Source organism: Vanellus vanellus, assembly GCF_965231255.1.
Source record: "Vanellus vanellus genome assembly, chromosome: 2".
In the NCBI taxonomy this organism is placed as follows: Eukaryota; Metazoa; Chordata; class Aves; order Charadriiformes; family Charadriidae; genus Vanellus; species Vanellus vanellus.
Genome location: NC_138906.1, coordinates 112,229,841 through 112,250,831, shown reverse-complemented (window position 1 = coordinate 112,250,831; position 20,991 = coordinate 112,229,841). Strand labels below are relative to the sequence as shown.

Here is a 20,991-nt window from a genome sequence, read left to right as displayed (position 1 = left end):
CCCGTCTAGCAGGACTTCTGCTGGACGTATTCATTCTTTGCAAGTAAGAAAGGATTCCAAAACCACACAGTTGTTTTAGAACCATGCAGCTCCTCTCCTAACACAACCAACTAACCACAAGTATTGAAATGACAGCAAAAAAGTACGTATATCTCTGAAAAGCTTTGATGACAAGTTTGGATCATATCTTTACAGAGCTCCTCTCAGACCTGCTGTTGAATGTTACTCCTTGCCTCCCTTCTTTTCTTGCTACAGTGATTTTGAGACAACTTCATCACTGATTTAGCTCAGGAATTCTAGAAATGTTCAGGTTTTTTATCCTCCCTCCATTTTATCTTATTTTCCACATAGAAACCTACATAAACCTCCACAAAGTTGGAACACAAGAAGATATCAATGTATTCCAGAAAAGTTATTTTTCTTTTTTTCAGCAACAGTAAAATATAGCAATGAAATTTAAATAAATTCTATTGTTCATCTCCTGCTCAATCTGTTTGAATTTCTTATGAGGGACAGCATACAAAACTCCTTTGTGAAACTAAAATAATCCAGTTTGTGATTACCACAGTAACAAAAACACTCTCCCATTTTTTCTTTTGCCTTCAATGCCTGATACCACAAGACTGCCAATACTTTCACAGAAAGCAGTGGATATTAACACAACTCACTCTAAGTGCACAGTTATCTTCCAGGAATGTTTTGTCTTTTGGCTAAGAGATCAACAAGGACAGAGTCTGATCCATTATACTGGGAAAATGAGTACACAGTAAGATTTCAAAGGGAAAAAAAAAAATCTACCAAGCCCTAAATTGTGTAAATAGACTGAGATTTCCAATTTTTATTTGGCTGAAGCAAAGCATTAAAAAAAAAGGTTGTATTTTTAACCGAGAGCTTCCTACTGGTCTTCTGTACCTAGTTTTTCAACTAGTGAGTTAACTCACTAATCAACTGAAATTGCTCATTTGTTTAAAAATCATGAAGGAGATATATTTTTTTTTTTTAATAAGAAATCTGGAAATTATAGAAGATAACATCCTTAAGCAAATTCCTCTATTCCTCAGAAAAATAACTTACCAATTTGCAAACAAATTGAAGAGTACAATTGGAGAGAAGAGCTAAATGCACATCCTAGGTAAAGCAAAGGTTAAAGTTGTTTTTTGTGAATCTAGATGATCCTTTGAAGTGGTAATTGATATTCTCCCCCTCTCCCTCAAGATTCTTAAATAACATTTCAAATGAAAGCCTCCCATATACCTCAAGAAGGCAAAAATGCCCTTATCTATAGAAAACAAAGGTGATCTGGGTTTTGTTTTGTTTTGGGTTTTTTTTCTGTTTGTTTCGTTTTTTCAAAGTTTGTTTTTTTTTTTTTTTTTCTCAGATCACATACTATAACAAGCACTCCTCATAAAAAAAACCAAAACAAAACAGTAGCACTTCAAGCACATGGCCAAGTGTCACCCTGCTCATATACTAATCTGAAAACAGGTATTTCTAAAGGAGAGATTAAACAATGCTATTGTAAAACTCATCCAGCTCTAACCCACAGAATTACTTTTTTCCCCCACCTCCACCCCCCTTTCCCCATACTATACGAAGGCTTTATCCATCCCGCAATTTTCCATCACTTCATCTCATTTTAAAAATACTTAATCTCTTCATCTTTCCTCATGAGTCCCATTTCAGTGCACCGGAACTGCCTGGCCTTCTTTGAACATGTGGTTTCTAATCATACAGCCAAATCCCATTGGAATATTTCAAACCTCCCACATTTTCTCTCTTAAACAGAATGGCTCTTTTAAGTGGTGCTTGGCAGTCAAGCTCTACAGCTGAAATACTATCTTTGTGTGAATATCTGTACCACCCTTTCTTAAAGAACTCCCCCTGTCACTGAGTCATACACCACAGCTATCACTTACGTGAAGTGATGCAGGACTGTAATGAGAAAAGGTTTGGCTTGCTAAAGATTCACAACTGTTGATGGACAGAAATTCAATTTTAAAGAACAACTAATTTTATTTAAAGTGTTATCAGGAAACTAGATATTCTATTAAAGAAAAAAAGCTGGACTTCAAGACTCAGGCAGTAATATAAAATTTTATCTATGTCATACACAGGGAACACATTTCTGTATGATAACTGAAAACCAGTAATGGTTTTCAGTATGGTAACCACAACATATTCTTCAAAGATTTATTCCCTAAGACTAGCCACCAAAAATAAAAATCCTTGAATAATCATGGGACAACACTTAAACAAACAACTTTTCAAGAAAATAAGTCAAACTATTCTAGTGAAGGTTTCACAAACTACTGGGATAAGCTTTCAGTAAATAACCAACATAGCTAAAACCGATAAACTCATGAAGTTACCACCACACTGCACAGTCCTCCACTGACTGCTGGCAACACTAACAGCACAATCAAAGCATGATCAAACCACAAGCTGTGCTCCAGGCTACAAGCAGACATCCACAAGAGGACTTGAGAAGAAAAATAATATAATGCCATTAGATTAATTTTCATCAAAACAGGCTTTGTCATAACCTTTTTACAGAGACTAATCACTCAAAACAAAAAGGTACAAAAAACTTAACTTTAGATTGTTCAGTCACTTGAGAGTATGAACATGAATAAAATACTACCAAAATGCTCAAAGGAATTTGATACCTTCAGTATCAAGTAAAACAGGTGAAGACAGAAAAATGCTGGTCTGTCAAATTTCACACACCCCTTCATTTCATAGTTTAAGGGCTACTGAAATGGTCTAACATATGAAGGCGTAAAATACACCTACAACCCCATAGTGGTCCTGTATTTAATGATCATGCTTTAAGTGCATTAACAACTAATTTGATTGCATAAAAATAAGAAGCCATGCTGTAGGGCCAATATTCTAAGCACTGAAATTGAAAATCTTAAATCAGCTTTTACCACAACCTATTTGCTCATTCAAATGCTTGGCAAAATGGTTTTCAAAACATACATAAAAATGGCAATGAAGATAATGGGGACAAATAATCCTCACAAACATTTTTTTTTTTCTTTAATAACTAGTGCATATCCTGCAAGTCAACATGGTAATAGCTATGCTCATCGAATCTGCAAACACTTAACATTCAAGAGGGTCTGGGTTCTCCTTTCCTGTTAGACACTAATACCTTTCCTAATACCTCAGTCTTATTTTTGTGGTCATGAAGACCAAAATTAACCCTGTTACAGTTTGACAAAGTGGTATGAGGATATCGCACAAGTTTAAAAGCATGTGTATGCCATGTTTCAGAAGTCCCTTCAAAACACTGTAGAATTACATACATAAACGCATCTGTGTACAAAGTTCCCACTAGATCCCAGAATACCACCTGCTATTAGATTGCTTGCCTCCACAAAAGATCTTCTTAGTACATTTAAAATTTTAGACACTGTAAACTAGCAGCAAAGCAAATCTTATCTTCTTGAACTACACTGACCCTGGTTCATCCACCAGATCAGTGAGGGCCACTAAGCAGTCTTGTGTCACCTTAATCTGACAGCAATAGCCACACAGAGTCTTGGTACTACATTGAGAATCCATTTTGCTGATGGTTTTTTCCAAATATTTGTTATTTGCAGAGGACTCAAGATTCCACTTGGGGTTTATTAAAGGTCCTTACTCTAAAGTATCATACCATCAGTGTCACATCAAATCTAGTTCATTTCTTCTAGTCCTTGTTCCTCCAGCAAATATTTTCTTTGCACAACCTCTCCTTTGGCTGCTTTATTTTTATTTCTAGGAACCCAGTCCGAGATACATTCATCAAGGTTCCTCCAACAACTTCAATTCCTTTCCACCGCTCCATTTCCTCACCCAGTCAGCCCCCAGTCTCCCGCAAGTACTGAAGCCTTCCCACAGCTTCCCTGAACTCCCCAGTACCAATCTAGTGGGGTTTTGCTTATAAGCATTCATTATGTGTCACATTGTATCTTTCTCCAGGTGATCTGGGTTGCCACATGAGAAATTACTGAAAACAAAAGTTTTCTTTCTCTAAAGACCAGTACTTATACTTGTGACAAGGAAAGCTAAAAGCAGCAATAAAGAATAATATAAAAATACATATTCAACACAAGGTGGACTCTTCCAGAAATTAACTGCCAATATCTAAAAACTTTCCCATAGTATTGTCACAAAATTTAGCAACTCCATCCAATCAGGTTATTTTACAGATTTAACAAAAGGCTCTCATAAACACCTAACTATTAATTCTCCAGCGTACTGGGAGACTTCGCTTCAAGTCACAGACGTGCAATAGCTTCACACATGAATGATTACAAGTTTTTAAACATGAGCACAGTATTTTCCTTCTACCCTGATTTTCCAGCAAAGGGAAGGGTTTGTGGAAGCCTTCACAGTCAGTCTTTGCTCAAGGAGAATTCTGAACCTGAGCAATTACAGCACAAAGTAGCAGTCAACTGTCAGAAGAGCTGACAGCTGACACCAACAAAATGATGGAGAACACACCATGAACCAAAAGGCAGACTGGGTCAGGCAAAAAATAAGGAAATTCCACAGTAATCACCAGCAAGACAAAGCACATTAGAGATATTTTCAGAATTTTTTGAAAGATACCAATAAACACCATCTCCTCTCCAAAGCTTTATTGGACTACGCTAGCCGCATCAGCAAAACCAAATGTTTGCCTAGAACAGGTATAAACAAATCAAACCACCAAATGCCTTGATCTAATTCTAAAAAAAACCCAACATTGCTCCCCTCCAAACCCCACCTGTACTTCTAACTGCTCTTTAACAAAAAGAAAACAAAAACACCACCACCAAAACCAATCGAATATTCAGAGGTCGTTTCATTGGTAACGTTAAACAAGCACTTTACTCTTCATACATATGTATTTTGCTTATATATTAGAGATATTTGTTGCAGTAATACAAATTCACTTGAGTTCAGTATGGTTTTATTATGAAGACAATTCTAGTTCTCTCTGTTTTCAAGGAAATACTAAAATTTCTTAAGGATTCTTGGAATTCAGAGTATATTTTGTTTGTGAGTCATCTTATATTCCAGGCGTCAAGTGGCTAAATGTCTTACTACTCTGGCTCCACCAAAGTCCCCTCCAGAGTAACTTGTATAAACATAGTTAAGCTCACATTTCAAGTTACTGTGAATACTCAAGTTCCCACAAGTTTTATAGTATAATTATCAAATTCTTACAGAAGGCTGCACTTAACATTCACAGTGTTATTCTAGAAAATATGTATTTTTTCTGTTTGATTAACCAAGTATGTTCTAGTTCTTGCAGCTGTTCTATATAAAAATTATTATTTAGAGTTAATATTCCTGGAGCTTTATAGGAGTGCTAGGGCATTAAAATAAAAATTCAATACAGTAAGTTTGCTAAGTATTTGTGAAACTGATTTACATGACACACAAGAAACTGTACAGCGCTGAGGGGCCTGCATTACCAGTCCAAAGCAAACCCAGAAATTTAAGTGCTCAACAGCTCCAACTCAAAAGTCTATTACATGCTGTGCTGTTCCTCAGGGGATTTCTGCATTTTCCAGCTAATGTTATGTCCAAACATACCAATACCATAAAAATTGCATCCTTTGAAAATAGGAAGTTTAAGATTTGGGGCCAACGTCAGCCAGACAATTCCACAAAGAAGCCTTTTCAGTAGTTAGGAAAACTTGCCACAGCTTTCCAAAACGGAAAGTTATTATTTCTCAGACGCAAGCTTACAAGCACTACTCCTCTTTTCTTTGCCTTTGCTGGCAATAAACAAACAACTAAACAGAAATTCTTCAGGTCAGTAGGACAGAATTTCATAAAGCTCTTCTTACATAGAATAGACATGAAACAACATGCCAAGTTTTATCATGTTGATCTCGTTTTTTAATTTGAAGCCTCCCTCACATTATCTCAAAGTACCATTAATAGTTACTATAAATTCAAATAATTTTGACCCAATATATCAATGTTTAGTTGTATAAAACAACATGCAAGGAAACATCTTCAAGCTTTCCTTTCCAAAATCCACTGAAAAGACAACCTTGAATAAAACTTGCCATACTAGCACTTTAGATTAATATAAGGCAAGGTTTATAGGGAGAGAGAGTATCTTACAAGACATAGCTGGAACAAACAGACAAGCTCTTCAATCCTGTCTTCAGTTCTGAAACAGAAGCAGCAAATTCCAACCCAAGCTCAGGCCAGGAACATTTTTTTTGAGCTTAACTTGATTAAATTGTCAAAGTGCTTAATTTTTAAGAGAAAAGGATGGTTGGTCCTGTGGAGCAAAAGGGGAGGTAAGCAAGACGAGAAAGTTACCTATCTACAGGTGGTAATCACCCCTCCCCCCAAAAACTTAGACAGCTGGACTGAATTATATGGAAAACTAAAGTTCCATTAAAAAAATAGTAATTACTGAGTCTGATTTCTGATGTTCAAAAGAAATCAGAATTTTCAACTCCTAGCTTCCTCCTTTTAGGGTATTTCTCACAGCTCCTCTTAGAATCACCACTACCATCAATTACAATTCAGCATGTTAAGGTACTGCCAAACAGAAAACATAAGTATAAAAAAGCTGAAGCTGTTATCTCTTAATGTATAGATTAATTCAGGTCTAACTCACTTGCTTATGTGTGACACATACATCTTCAACATTATCAGAAGCAAGGTGTATTAAAATTTTCAGTGTAAAAGCTAAATCAAACCTGTAGTGACAATATGCTAAGCGGTTTTCATTATACACTCAAGCCCAGGAATATGAGCTATAGACTGAGAAAAGCTTACGTTGATATTTTCTAATTGCAGTAGATGTACTGTGTAATAGGATTTGACGTCTTCAGATACTAGCCTCACACGGAAACCTGTTTCACTGAACGTCATAACTTCCTCTTCTTTTGTTGGCCAGTATTGTGCACACTTCACCTAATATATTTTGTTTAAAAAGGAGAAAAAAAAAAAAAAAAAGAAGAAAAATCTGGTTAAGTATCCTAGGGTCTTGGGCTTTGAATGAACTGTTTCTGAGACTCTGTTATTCAATACAGTAGACTTGAGTACCTGCTCCCAGTTTGAGGAATTCTCAAAGTCCGTAATGTTTACAGCCAAGTTACTACAACTGTTTCAATGGCTATTACACATTCCAGCTTTATCTGTTTATGCTTTCTTTCACCACAGCACTAGCATGTTTTGAGATACACCTTAACCCTTCTCCCTCTCCCCCCGCTAGTTCTCTGTGGTGAACATCATTACTCAGCTATTCCAGCAACATTTCTCCCCTCCATTTCTGAGGGCCACACTTGCACATTTATATAACTGATGTAACATATCCACTGTTCCCAGCTGAATACTGGAAGATTCTCGTGAAACAAAAGCATAATAACAAAGCAAGGCAAAACTGTTCCCCTTGCCCTGCACTCCAACTTTCTGTAGGAAAATTTTTGCATAAGAAAATAAGTGACTTTTTAATGGACTAGTCAAATCTTTTTCACTAACAAATCTACTCCAAAGAAAACCCATAAACCTCAAATGACATGCATTTATAACTAAAGTCCACAGTGGTTTTAGGCACATTAGCAGAAAAACTACATCATAACAGAAGATTTGTGTATTCTACACGTATAGCACCAGCTGTAAAGAATCAAAAGTAACTAGATCAGTTTGACAGTTGCTGGCAGCAGCTTGTCTTCATTGTTACAAACAGTTAAGATGACTAACAAATAAACTACTCTGCTAGATTTAGAAGAAATAATCTAAACATATTTTAATTCAAACTCATTTTCTCACCTTCCATTTTGTTCTAGAGCATCTTACACTGCTTCTACTCCATCTTATTTCTATCTGTATGTCCTCCTTTCTCAGGATGTTACTTTTACCTTTCTGGGTGAATATTTATGAGATACTGTTTTCATCAAAATGAATTTTGTGTCTTAGCTCCATCACTTTAATGTTATATTAAATACATGTTATGCTGTACACCAGTGAGGAAGTCCGTTAGTTCTTTTAACATAACAATCAAAAGTTGTTCAACTATTAAAATTATGTGGCTTACTTTACAACTTTAGGCCACATATTACTTACCGATTCTTTTTCAACAATTCTGTTCAGCATTACAACTGCTTTGGTTCGTTGTTGCCATACCATTAGCCAAAAATGACAACATGTATTAGGTAGTGGACCCTGTGTAGTAAAGAAAAAAAAAAGGGGCGTGAGAATGCATAGGGAAAGCAGTGTTTGAACACAGTTAATAGTTTACTGTGCAAAACAGGAAAAAGTTTTCCTCTGAAAAGTATAAGCAAATTATTAGTAGAGTGACAGAAATGACAGGCAAGAAAGAAACCACATTGCACAGATCGTTCAGTACTTAAGAGTTGTTTAAGAAAAAAAACGAAGGGCATCTATACTATTGTGCTGTTAGAAGAAAAGGTACTGCAGGCATGATCAGAAGGTATAAAATGAAATAAGGGGTAAAAGTATTGTTGCAACCTATTTCCAAAAGAACAAGAAATACTTGAAGAGCTTTGTATAGAGTAAATTATTCATACTTAAATATTCCCATGAACTTTTTCTTAAAATATAAAATAACGTGTTCACAACTAGATCAAACAGGCAGTTAGTAAGAGACATATATAATATACAGAGACAAGGAACCATCCAAATACAAATCACAACTGTACAAATCCCCCTCGCCCAGATTCTCAATCCCTATAATAACCTAGTAATTGGTACTGCTTACCTGTGTTAAAATATAGTATCTCTGGGCTTCTTCTATGACCACTTGGCTGGCATTGATATAGTCATTGTCAGTGTTCTGCAGTTTTACACGACTGTGATCATCTAAAATTCAAAGAAAATTAAGAACTAATGATGCATCCATCTTGACGAATACTCTCTAACAGGTAAGTTTAAGTCTGACAAGCGATTAGAAACAAATTCTGCAGTACTAACCAAATGTCAAACTACAAATATACATGAAACTAATTTCTCATGTAACTGACAACTGCCTGTCTCATCCTCCCCTCAGCATTCCATCAGAGTAATTTCAGGCAGCTATTAATAGAAGCTTCTCAGAAAACTGGAATACCCTGTTCTCTCTAAAAAAAATACTAAACAAAATACCGTCCCACACATGCCAAAAGATGCTCACAGCCATCCCTCAACACTTGCATTTCCTTAATACAACAGCACCACAACCCACACCAGGCAGCACTCTGTCCTACCACACCAGATCACTCTGCTGCATAGAATCACAGAATGGTTTAGGTTGGAAAGGACCTTGAAGATCATCGAGTTCCAACCCCCCTGCCATAGTCAGGGATACCTCTCACTAGACCAGGCTTCCTTTAAGTTCAGAGTTTCAAAGCATTTGGTGAACTAAAGTTTCATAGGTTGAAGTAGAATCATAAACTCAAACAGCTAAAAAAAAAAAAATCTACTTGCAATAATTCAAACCAAGCCTTGATCAATTTAATTTTCCCTGTAATTTATTGTTTAATGCTACACAAATTAAAAATATTGAAGGCCACATGCAAAAACGTATCTATTTAACAAATCTTCCAATTAAACGAAGCTTAATCTAATTACACAGCTTCAGTCTCACAATTGCACAGGCAAGACAGAAGATGCCCCTATTTATGCCAGACACAAGCAAAGAACTCCGTTTAAAATTCTAGTATCAATATGAGAAAGATTATCAGACTGTCATAGCTTAAAATTTGTACACAACTGCATGCTAGGAAATGAGACCCAAGTGACTGCAAGCCCCCTGAAGCTCAACTGCCTAGACAGTTATGAGAAGAGTAATTAAAAAATGGCAAACTGAATTTAAGAGACTTTAACACATTACAGGAAGAAAGTCCATAAAGAAACCAACGGAGCTGAGAGTGAATAAAAACAGTGCAATGCCAGTTTTTAACCAACTTTCACCCGGTCTAACCCACAAAACTCATTTGGGGTACAGACTAATGTCACAGCTGCTCTTAAAATGTCAGCTTACTTCTCCCTCTCCCATCCCAGCACCAAAAGGCTAAGTTCCTTTTGACAAACATCTTGAGAAATGTACAAAATTAATGAGTTTTGACATGAACAACTACCAAGTATCACATCCTGTGTAGCTATGACAGCTGAACTCAGATTTAGGCCCTGTATCACAGCCAGTCTATATAGCACAAGGCTTAACTAAGAAATTCATGAATATGACTCCAGATAGGCAAAAAGCTAATGGACTCTTGTTCTACGGACCGCTCATATAAATACCTCCCATATATGTGGAAACCTGGGAAAAGTACGCTTACTAGATCTTGATGTCCTTTTATGCTCTCCCTCATCTATCTACTATTGGCAACAGTCAAAGAGGATCTTGCTGGATTCAAGGAAAGAAGTCAACAGTAGATTACTACTTTTTTTTTTTTCCCCCTGAAGGACTGAGATTTGGGGTTGTTATCCTACCTCCTTTGGCTGCTAGTTTTTATATGCAGTCACATATAAACATGCAGAGAACAGAAATATGCAGGAAAACTATTTTTAATACAAAAGTATGAGAAAGTTACTGGTTTAGTCTGTTTTCATTAGCATTCCAGCTGTAAGGCAACACCACCTTGACTTTCAGGAGTATTAAAACAATTTGATACATCTGTATGAAGACAAAAATATTACCAAAGCTAAGAGACAGTAAAATCAAGACACGTGCATTTTAAAGTAAAATATATCTCCTTGTATTATTTTGTCTGGATAGGAAAGTGTTACTTTTTCCTTTCATGTATCACTTTATCTGAAATGTTTCTACTGGAGAGAAACCAAGACCTTTGTAAATATTACATGTCATTTGCCAACAGGAAAAACTTAAGATCTTGTTATAGTAAATCACACATACCGGTACTAGTGTTCTCGGAAAGATGACGTAAGCAAGCACTGTTAACAGTTTAATCACCCAGCAGCAGCTGCTGTATTGCTGCCAGTAGGAGATAACTGCCGAAGCCCTAATGAGGTTTCCTAACATAATCATTACACACATTTTCAGGCTTATTTTACCCTTCTTATCAATTTTTCTTTGTAAACATGACAAATAAAAAGCTGAACATTTTTCTAAAAGCCCCTTTTACAACTAATTCTATGCACAGACAGTGTCCCTCTTCCTCCCCAACTAAAACAGAGGCAGTCCCACAAATACACTGGCAACACACTCCACAGGACAAAGCAAGCCACTAGAATATATTGATTTCCCTTCTTTCAAGGGAAAATGTTCCTGAAGGACACAATGACCTAGAAACCTCATTCAAGCCCTGGCTTGCTCTTCTGAATTAAATGAAGCAAGCCAACTTTTGACAGCGAGTTAGTTGTAACATATTTCCCATATGTAAATCATTTCCAGTTACAAAATACTTCAGATTTATATGAATGATAAAACCTATCTTAAATCTTATCTTAAAGATTTATCTTAAATGTTTCCATGCCCACAACAGCTAAAATATAGTACTCATTTTCTGAAGTGCTAATTCCCCTATTTCAACAAACTATACAGCCCAAAAAGGAAGTGGAAACCTTAAAAATGCTTCTCATTCTGGCTCCTGCACTAAAAAAAACTACTCCCAGAACAACCCTGTCCGAGATAAGCAAACTCTTATTACCCACTTCAAGCGAAACCCTGTCCCACTGATATCACTGACACCACTCCCCGTGTCTCAGATAAGGCCAAGACTTCACATTACACATCAATTTGCCCACTCCCTGCTAAAAAAGAAAATGACATATCCAGTTAAAACCGAGATACGAAACGTTTGACATTTTACATCATAGAGTTCTTGCAGTTGGTTTATGAAAGGTTTTTATTTGAAAACAACTGCTTCTAGAAGTGAAACCGCTGTATAACTTAAAAATTATCTTTTACCCAAGAGATGTCTCTGGTTCCCCAAATACAGAGCTATTAACAGCAAAGGAGGGTGAAATGCTACTTAGTGGATTAAAGAAAGTCATAAATAAAACATGTAGCCATAAGCCATCCTAATGACCCAGTCTGACCCTTTTCCACCTACCAGCAAATCCCCTTCATTTCACTAATCTAAATCTCGTCTATCTGAGCTGCTAAATTATTCAAAGTACCATACTTTGTCACTAGACTTACAGTCTCAAGTTTCAAAGGTAGCCTAAGGCAAAGGAAAGGCAAAGTGACTTCTCCCCACCCTGCCACTGGTTGTACGCAGTGAGTGCCATGATATCAACCATGGCCTAGCTCATAACTGAAATGTATTAATACTGAAATATATGCATAACTACTGCACAGGATCCTTATACTTTTAAGCAGGTCTGTGAAAAAAAAACACCAAACAAAAAAAAACAAAAAACAAACTTAAGATACAATAAAGTTTAGATCAGAATGTGCTATAAAATTCTTCCCCAACCCCAAAGAAAGAAGTATCTCCAAAAGCAGCATGTTGAGTTTATTTGTACCATGGTTTCTGGTAACAAGATGTTTTAGAGAATCATTAGATAACGTAATAAAAATCATCATGTCAGCTTCTAATATGGACAACAAGAAATGCAGTAGGCTTATTTTGAACAGAACATCTCCCTGTTCTCAGCACATGTACTTGCATCACAGGACAGAAAGGGAACATTTTTGCAATGATAATTAATCAGCGCTACGTGCAAAACCATCCACATCAGCTCCAACTCTGTTCCTTGTAAAGCACAATACACTTCACATTCCTCTCTCCCTGGTACATCCTCTATAAGAACTGTAAGCCAATGGTTGAAAGGTCCAACACAAAGTCTACTAATGGCCACAGGAAGAAAACAAGAGAAATCACTGCCTCTCGAGATCCTCCAACAGCAACATGATCTATCAAGCAAAAACGTTCAGATGACCCAAGATACTGGGCTACACACCACATTACAAAGGAAGGCTAAAGATAAAACTGCGTAAACCCCCATTTACCCTCCAAAAGCAAAAAAAAAAAAAAATTAAAAAAAAATCCTGCCAATTTTGCCAAGGGGATTTCCTTCTTGACTCTAAATCTGGGAACACAGTAAGCAGATCTCTAAAGGTGTTTACAGTCAATCTGAGACACTAGACTCCTCTGATATCAACTAAGGATAAGATTTAGAAGGAAAGTAATAACCGAAATCTTAGAGTTTCATTAAAGTTATCAATAAAGCATAATAACCTCACAAGTTATTTTCCTCTTAACAATGTTTTCTGAGAAATGGTTTCATCTGTCAGGAAATGACTGGCTGTCAAACCAAACCTATTTCAGATTAACTTCCTGTTTCAATAGTACTGCATAGCCAAAACATTCCTCTCTTTATTCTAGACTAATACCAAACTGCTAGACTGCTATTTTTTTTGGCTAGGCAGTAATTCCTAAGGGCTTTTACCCAACCAAACTTATACACACCATAGCTCTTTAGCCAACAAAACTGGACACTAACAAAAATATTTATGAAACTGGAGACAATCTGAAACTCAACTGTAATGGGGAAAGATGATTAGCCTTTCCCAGCTAACATAAATCAACTTTTACCCAGAAACATACGTAACAGACACAAGTTGGTTTCAGTGTACCTGTCCTGTGTATTATGGTTTAAATGGGGCAAACCAATCCAAAGCATTTTTTCCTGCACTTGTAATTGACATCTTTTCCATAAAACAGAATAATCTTTGCATTTCCTCTTGCAGACATACCACCTCAGATTTTATACTGGCTCGGCCGCTCTTTAGATTGACAAAGCATTTTCTCACTGCTATGGAGAAATAAAACATTTTCATCAAATTATGTCTTATGTCTTACAATATGTTTAAGTAGCTAGATCTTAAAAGTTTAACTGCTAGATCTGAAGGCCTTTAACTGTCAGACAATATTAGTATTATCACCTGTTTTTCATTTAAACACTGTTAAAAAGCAGTAAAATTTGAAAAGTGAAGAACTGAGATGTTAAGATTGTGTAAGACTGAGTTGTCTTGCATTTCTGCAATACCAGTTCCTTGCATACATGCACCACAGTTAGATGTGTTCATCACAGTAACCAAACTGCACAGCTTTTACCCCAGTTGCTTTGAAATTTAGGTACTGTTATCTTGGAATGCTATTTATCATATATTCCCTTCGAGGTCTTTTTCTCCTTCCACCTCTCACCATTGTTACAGATACAATTATGAGTCATATTTGAAAACACAGACATAAAATTCAACACGAATTAGTTCAAATACAGTGTTTTGTGCTGTTCTCCTCATACAGCCTTGCTCCTAATGCCCAGTTCTGCAGGCTATCTTGGTGGCCCCTTCTTTCTTTTATAAATGCTAACAACTGAGACATGCCACAAAGCTCACCGTCTCAGTTCAGTCATCATGTCAACTAGCATGTAATGACTCTAACCCTTTCCTGAGCCCAACTACTACTTCAAGACTACATTTTATCTAACTGTCTCTCTGCTCCTGCACAGTGTCCAGGTATTAATATAATCATGTAATTGATTTCCTCCTGGCTAAACAAGCATTACAGAAGGAGGCTTTGCCATGACCACACAGAGGTGTTTAGTGCTCTTCACTATGGTAAAAGGCATGCCATGATTACGGAAAATCTTGAGCTCTGAAAAACTACAGGAGATGAATACAACTCACACCTCTGAGATATTATCACAGGCGTTATTAGATGCTACTTAAATAAGACAATGACTTATTTATTTATTTTAGAAACATTCTTTTTAAAAAAGAGAGAAAAACCACAAATATGTTGAAGATAGGCTGCCATTCTACAGCTGCAGTAGTGCCCAAGAAATTAAATACATGGATGGGAAAGATGGTAAATGCATGAACACATCTGCCACAGAAGTTGTATAAGATACTGGACCCAGGAATAGAACTTGGGTCACATGGGTTCAAATCCAATTTCCTGCTTTCTCTTCTTACAACCCCCATCCCAATTTAAGTATGAAACAGAAAGCGAACAAAACATGATCCACTTTACCACTGGCAAGATACTAATTCTGTGCTGTAACAGGACAGCAAAGCTGGGACACGTAAGTGCCTCTGCACAGATGAACAAAGGCCCAGCAGAGGCCTATCCCCTTTTGTTGAGCATACAGTGGAAGTTAGTAAGCCTTGACTAACTCGAGGTATCTTCTTCAGAGCTGTACGTTTCTCAGACGATACTGGGGAATGCCATGCAGACGCAGCAAAGAGGCTATGCACTGAACTCTGAAGTTCATTTTCATCAGAGTGCAGTATTGAGACTCAGCATTAAGCCAGACTGGATCCATTTGGTGCAAATACACTGTGCAAGTTAGCAGTCTGGCAGCAGTCTAATGAGCAGCACACAGTGCTGCATCTGACCAGCGTGACTCAATCCGAGACCCTTTCCGTGTAATTTTGAGAAGTGCTGTTACCACAACTTTCAACTGGAAACAAGGAGTTCAGCACTTCTCCAAATCTTGCAATAGGTATTCAGTTTAGGCTCTCAAACCAAAAGCCCCACTACACCAGCAACCCTTCAAAAATTCTTTATCCAGTAACAAGAAGGCTTTTCTGAGCCTTTGTTGCTCTGGGAAACTTCATGCTAAAGAACACACAAACATTTAACCTGTTCCAACTTCAATATTTTGTAGAAAAATTAAGGCTGTACTGAATTTTTTTTTCCCTAGTCCTTTTGAAAATGATTTATGATAGATTTCTCCGCTATTGGTAATATTAGTAATGTTTTGCTCACATGTCTTTATATAACGATTTTTGACTACAGTTTCTAAAGTACATGCTGTTGAAAAAAGTCCACAACACTTCAGTAGCAAAGAAGCTGGTAAAAAAAAAAAAAAAAGCTGCCTTCACCTGAGATATAAAATCATTATGTCACAAAGTTATGGCAGTTAGCACTCCATACCATAGCTACTTGCATTGAGAAAATTAAAGAACAACTCTATGCATACATTCTTCCAAACAGACAAAAATAACAAAATATCAAGTATTTTTAAATCAACAGTAGAAATTCAGTGGCACTTATCCACACAATCTTGTAAATGTGCAAAATCACTTAGCCCAAAAGGAAACTGTGTTAGTCAAGGCTTATTAACTTAATTTCTGTGCGCAGCAGATGTTGATTTTTTTGACAAATAAAGCAATATTAAAGATATTTTTCTCATAAGGAAATTAAAGTGTTACTTTGCAACTCACAAACATTTACCTATATAGTAATAACTATGATTGCAATCATCTCTCATTCACCATTCAGCACAATAAGTTTAACCAGCAGACTTTTCTCCCTTCTGTTATATGCATTTGTGTATGTGTTAGGAAAAACACATTTCTCATGAGATACATACCTACAGAAATAAACAAAATACAAAAGCTACAGTGACTGTGATTTATTAGCTATGGTGTCTAAAAGTAAACTGGGGAAGTAAAAAGTCTAGAAAGTTTACTGCAATATTTACAGAAAAGATACTTACATGGACTAACATCTCTGTATCTGTTTCGATTTCTGTTTTCTGGATATTTTGCAACTCTATGAGGGTAGTCACTGGACATATGTCGAATTTCCTTTAAAAGACAAAAAGTGTAATTTACTTATAGCCAGTAAGCTGATTATGGTTAGTGTTCTACACATTCTATTGTAAGACTTTCAAGCTTAAATAATTAACATTTGTAAACCAACGTTTACTACCCCTAGTGTTATTTTCACTCAAAAAACATGCGCTTCATTCTTGGCCAAGCTCTTGCTGCTTAGATCTCACACTTGGCTAACACCGCCAAACTAACATAAGCACAATTTGGTAAGCAACTGATGTAGCAGGAACAAAGGGAGAAAAAAACCCAGATATTTATTATGCTTACAGTTTATCTCAGAATTGTGTGTTATCTCTCACATTAATAAGAGGCTCAGATAGACAGAACTGACAGCAGTATACTGCTAGCTCCTTTACATCAACTGGCAGCATAAATCCCCACAAAGATAACTGAACTAGTGAAGGATTTTATGGCTGCTGTTAACAGCCACAAGATTATTCTTGGTGGTTTGACAGTTCAACCCTATACCTGTAGTTAAACATGCTTCAATATGAAGGAACAATTCTAGACTCCAAATACCAATATGAAATCACAGCCTGTTTCTCCCCAGGCATTAATACAAACCTTTCAATAATCTGCATTTGGAAGATATTCAAACATACTCATTTACACACTACTTTGGCATACTGTCCACATACTCTGAATGTCCACTTTTATTAATTTTTTGCCTCTGAGTGTATCTTTTCCACAATGTCACTAAGATAAACACATTTACGTAGACAACTGAAAGCACTAGAGTGCTATTGATGAGCAGCCTCCAATGAATTGAACTATCCTTTTATATCTCTGTACTGATATCATCTCAACACACACATTGTGCGATACAGAATTAACAATATTTTACTTCAAATTCTCATTTTGTTTCTACGTGATGTTGCTACACGTGATCATTATGTCCCAAAGAGCATCTAAACTTCTCTTTACAACTAAGCATTCTTCAGTCTTCTCTATGTTTCCACTGCCTTCTATGTCTTCTCAAACTTTCCAAATAGTCTATATATTCCCAGACAATCAACACAGCCAAAAAGGACTTCAGTGGAAATCTAACATACATAAGGAAGCTCCGACTTTTAGCATCTGGTGTGTGACATTACTTAAGTGCAGCGCCAATGTGTAAATAACCTAAACCACAAAGTGGAGCGGCAACTGTCCAGCACCAATGCTTTACATATCTGTATAAAAATGTCTTGATCTATTAGACAATCATTTTTATTTTGATACAGCATGCTGGAACTTGTCCTCTCCTCTAGCTGCTATGGCTTACAAGCTTTGGGAACAACCACACACATGTTGAATAAATGCATCTGGCAGGCACTGACAACCAAGTTCCCACAAAATGTAAATTTTGTATTACTCCACAACAGGATACAACATATTTTGTTTTTAAAAGCACTGGCACCCTCTGTGCACAGAAACAGGGCTGTTATTTAGTCAAGAAACATTAAAGCAGCTAGAAACACTACTACAGTGATGGGGCAGGGGCCTTACTGAAAAGAATTAAACCTAAGGAAGTTTAATGACTAGTTCTAAAATCATGTTTTCGACATACGATCCAGCCATTGCAAACTGGAGAAACAAACCAGATGACAGATGTAACGTTAAGGCATATCACACAAGAAAAACTTGCATTAAAAAAAAAAGTGAAAATCAGTATTCAGATTAGACAGGAGCTCCAGGAGTCAGCATAAATATTCCAAGCTTCATAGGATTTTACGACAAGTCTTGCCAAATTCATGGAACTGAAGGGCAAATATACAAAACTGGTCTCAGCAAGAACAATAAAAAACCCCAATAGCTAACTTCTTTTTTTCTTCAGACAAACTTACACTGTTCAGGGCAAGCGTGTATGTTTCTTATATAACACTATCATAGGAAAATACTCTCCTAAACAAAAACTTAGTGTAGAAACAAGTAGTCAACAATGAAATTTTTTTTTTACAAGTTTGTACTATTTAAAAGCATCACTTGATGTTTTCCCTTATTTTTTAAGCGGATCCGTATTCTCTGGTTTCAGTATAAAACAAATGTGTTAAGCCACCTAAGAAAATCCTGCATTTGCAAAATCTACAAAATCAGGAAAACATAAAAGTGTAATACAGAGAAACTTTATTTTAAAAATAGGAAATCCACATACAAAGTTTAGGACACAATTTTACCTTCAGTTTACTTCTCCGAGTATAATGACTTGCAAAAGCAAACTTACTTGTTCAGCCTGGATATACCAGATATAATGTGTGTGTGTGTACTTTTTTACCTCATGAAAAATACTGGCTGCAAAATTCTTACTTTTATCTCATTAATTTAGCACAGTTTATTTTCTGCTGTCCCTTGCTAAATTCAAACCACAGTTCAGTTCCATAATACACATCTAGAGAGAATATATTTTAAATGCACATACACAGGTATCACATACACAGGCAATTTAACAGAGTACAGTACAACAAAGTTATTAAAAAGAACTTCCATTTTGGGTTGGTTTTCCTCATTTGTGAAAGACCACTGTAAAATACATACTGGTTTAAGCAACTGCTCTAGTATTATAACCTTATACATAAGGTCCATTTTATGGACCTGACCCAAAGACTATTGCTTTAACAGTTAGTAATCGGTGTTGTTTCTAGAGAAAAAGGGCAGGCAGTGTGTTTTCTGAGCCGGTCTCCTGCCGACGCCAAGCAGGCGAAGGCGGCAGGTAACAGGAGGGGGAGCGGGTGCCTGAGGAACCGCTGCGTCTCAGCGGCGGAGCCGCGAACCCAGGGGCCGTGACAAGCCTTAGCCGGATCCACATTAGCAGGTATAACTTTCCGCTCTGCCTGCAAACCGCGGGGAAAACACCCTCGGCCGGCTCAGATCAGGCCGCTTGATTCAGCCCTCCGCACCCCGCCGCCCGCACCCGGTTGAGGAAAAGGGGGGGGGGGGAAGGAGACCGCCGCCGAGCCGGCGCATGCGCAATGCGCCACCAGCACCCGCACCGCCATGGGGCCCCGCACTGCGCCTGCGCACTACCCCGCTCCCACCGCCCCCTCCCGGGGAGACGCGGCGGCCGCCGACCGCGAGCATGCGCAGCGCCCGCCCGCAGTTTCGCTGCCTGCACCTGAAAACGAGTCGTGGCCCAGCGACTTCCGCTCCCCGCTGAGGCGGCGCGTACCGGCAATTGGGGGCTGCCGGTCGGCGTCCCTCTCCCCGCTCCCCCTCCCGCCCAGAACCGGACCGAACCCCTCCGCTCACCAGATAACGCGCCTGCCAGTCGTTAGTGGCATCGATCTCCTGGAACTCCTGCTCGATGACGGCGGACATGGCGGCGGCAGCCGGAGCGCGAGCCTGCCGGCAGGCCGACAAACTGCCAGCCCCTCGCGCGCTGCCCACCACACGCGAGCGGCAAGCGCGCTCCGCCCCGCCGCCGCCGCGCACGCACATACACTCGCAGCGGGTCCTGGTGCCGCCGGTGCCAGGCGCATGCGCGGCCCACGGCTCCGCCCAGCCAAGGGCTGCCGAGACCACGCCCCCGGGGAGGAGGGAAGCACCTGGAGTGACGTCAGGGGGGCGGGGGGTCGCCCTCAGGTGGCTCGGTCGGGCCCTGGGGGCCCAGTCCGCGCTTCTCCGTGGTGCCTTAGCCGGCTGCAGGGGGACTTCGGTGGGGAAGTGGTTGTTGGCCGTGTGTTGTCCCAGTGCCACGGGCAGGACAAAGCACGGGCAGACCTCAGCCAGTGCGTGAGAGCTTCCAGCCAGCAGCGCGCCGGCGAGTCCCCGGCCCGGTTCGGTGCGGTGCCGGCCCGCCTGCCTGCGCCCCGCCTTGTTTTTTTAAAAAACAAAACAAACAAAAGGGCAGAAGGACGAATATACGAAAGTGACAGGGAAACAAATGGCGGCAAGGCTCGCCGCCTCAAAAGCAGAAATGCGGTGAGGCGGCATGCAAGCTGCTCCCTGCGGTTTTGCTTCAGGGAGAAAGCCCCCAAGGAAACCGCTCCACAAACGCTCAAGCGAAACTGAAGGTCAGTTCAGCTCTGAGCAGCAGGGGAAACCTGCCGCACGCTGAAGCGCCCTGCAGCCAAGCGGGCTGCGCTTCGCACCTCAGCACGGATTGCTGAGTGACGTACGGCCACTTTACAAATGCGCGGTGGTAATTAGCAGCGCACAGGGGAAGAGGATTAAAGTGCCGGGCTCCCCCTTCGCATCCCCAGTGACAGCCCTGCCGTTGGCACCTCCACCACCACCACCACCACCACCCAGCAGGGTCCCTGTCCCGGACGTGACTTGGGACTCGCCCCCAACACACCCCCTCACCACCCGGGAGGTTTCACGGGAAACATTTTTAACCGCCCGCTGCCGCCCCCGAGGGGCCTCCGCCGTGACCCAGCCGCTCCCCTCAGCCCCCCGCCTCTGCCGCCCCCGGCGGTTAGCCCCGCCCCTCTATCGCCTACATGCGGTTAGCCCCGCCCCGTTTGCCGGTT

General features: G+C 39.1%; 1 protein-coding gene across 4 annotated transcripts in view; it reads right to left on the bottom strand.

The window, feature by feature from the left end:
• Positions 1 to 20,064, bottom strand: part of PTPN2 (protein tyrosine phosphatase non-receptor type 2) — a 33,042-nt gene extending 12,978 nt beyond the window's left edge. For all 4 annotated transcript variants that reach the window (XM_082498911.1, XM_082498912.1, XM_082498914.1 and 1 more), the window contains exons 1-5: positions 19,769 to 20,064; positions 16,426 to 16,516; positions 8,729 to 8,829; positions 8,074 to 8,172; positions 6,784 to 6,921 (exon numbers count right to left, since the gene is read on the bottom strand). In XM_082498911.1, the coding sequence (XP_082355037.1) occupies positions 6,784 to 6,921; positions 8,074 to 8,172; positions 8,729 to 8,829; positions 16,426 to 16,516; positions 19,769 to 19,957 (618 nt within the window). In that variant the 5' untranslated portion in view covers positions 19,958 to 20,064. The remainder of the gene's footprint in view (positions 1 to 6,783; positions 6,922 to 8,073; positions 8,173 to 8,728; positions 8,830 to 16,425; positions 16,517 to 19,768) is intronic.
• Between the last annotated feature and the right edge of the window lie 927 nt (positions 20,065 to 20,991).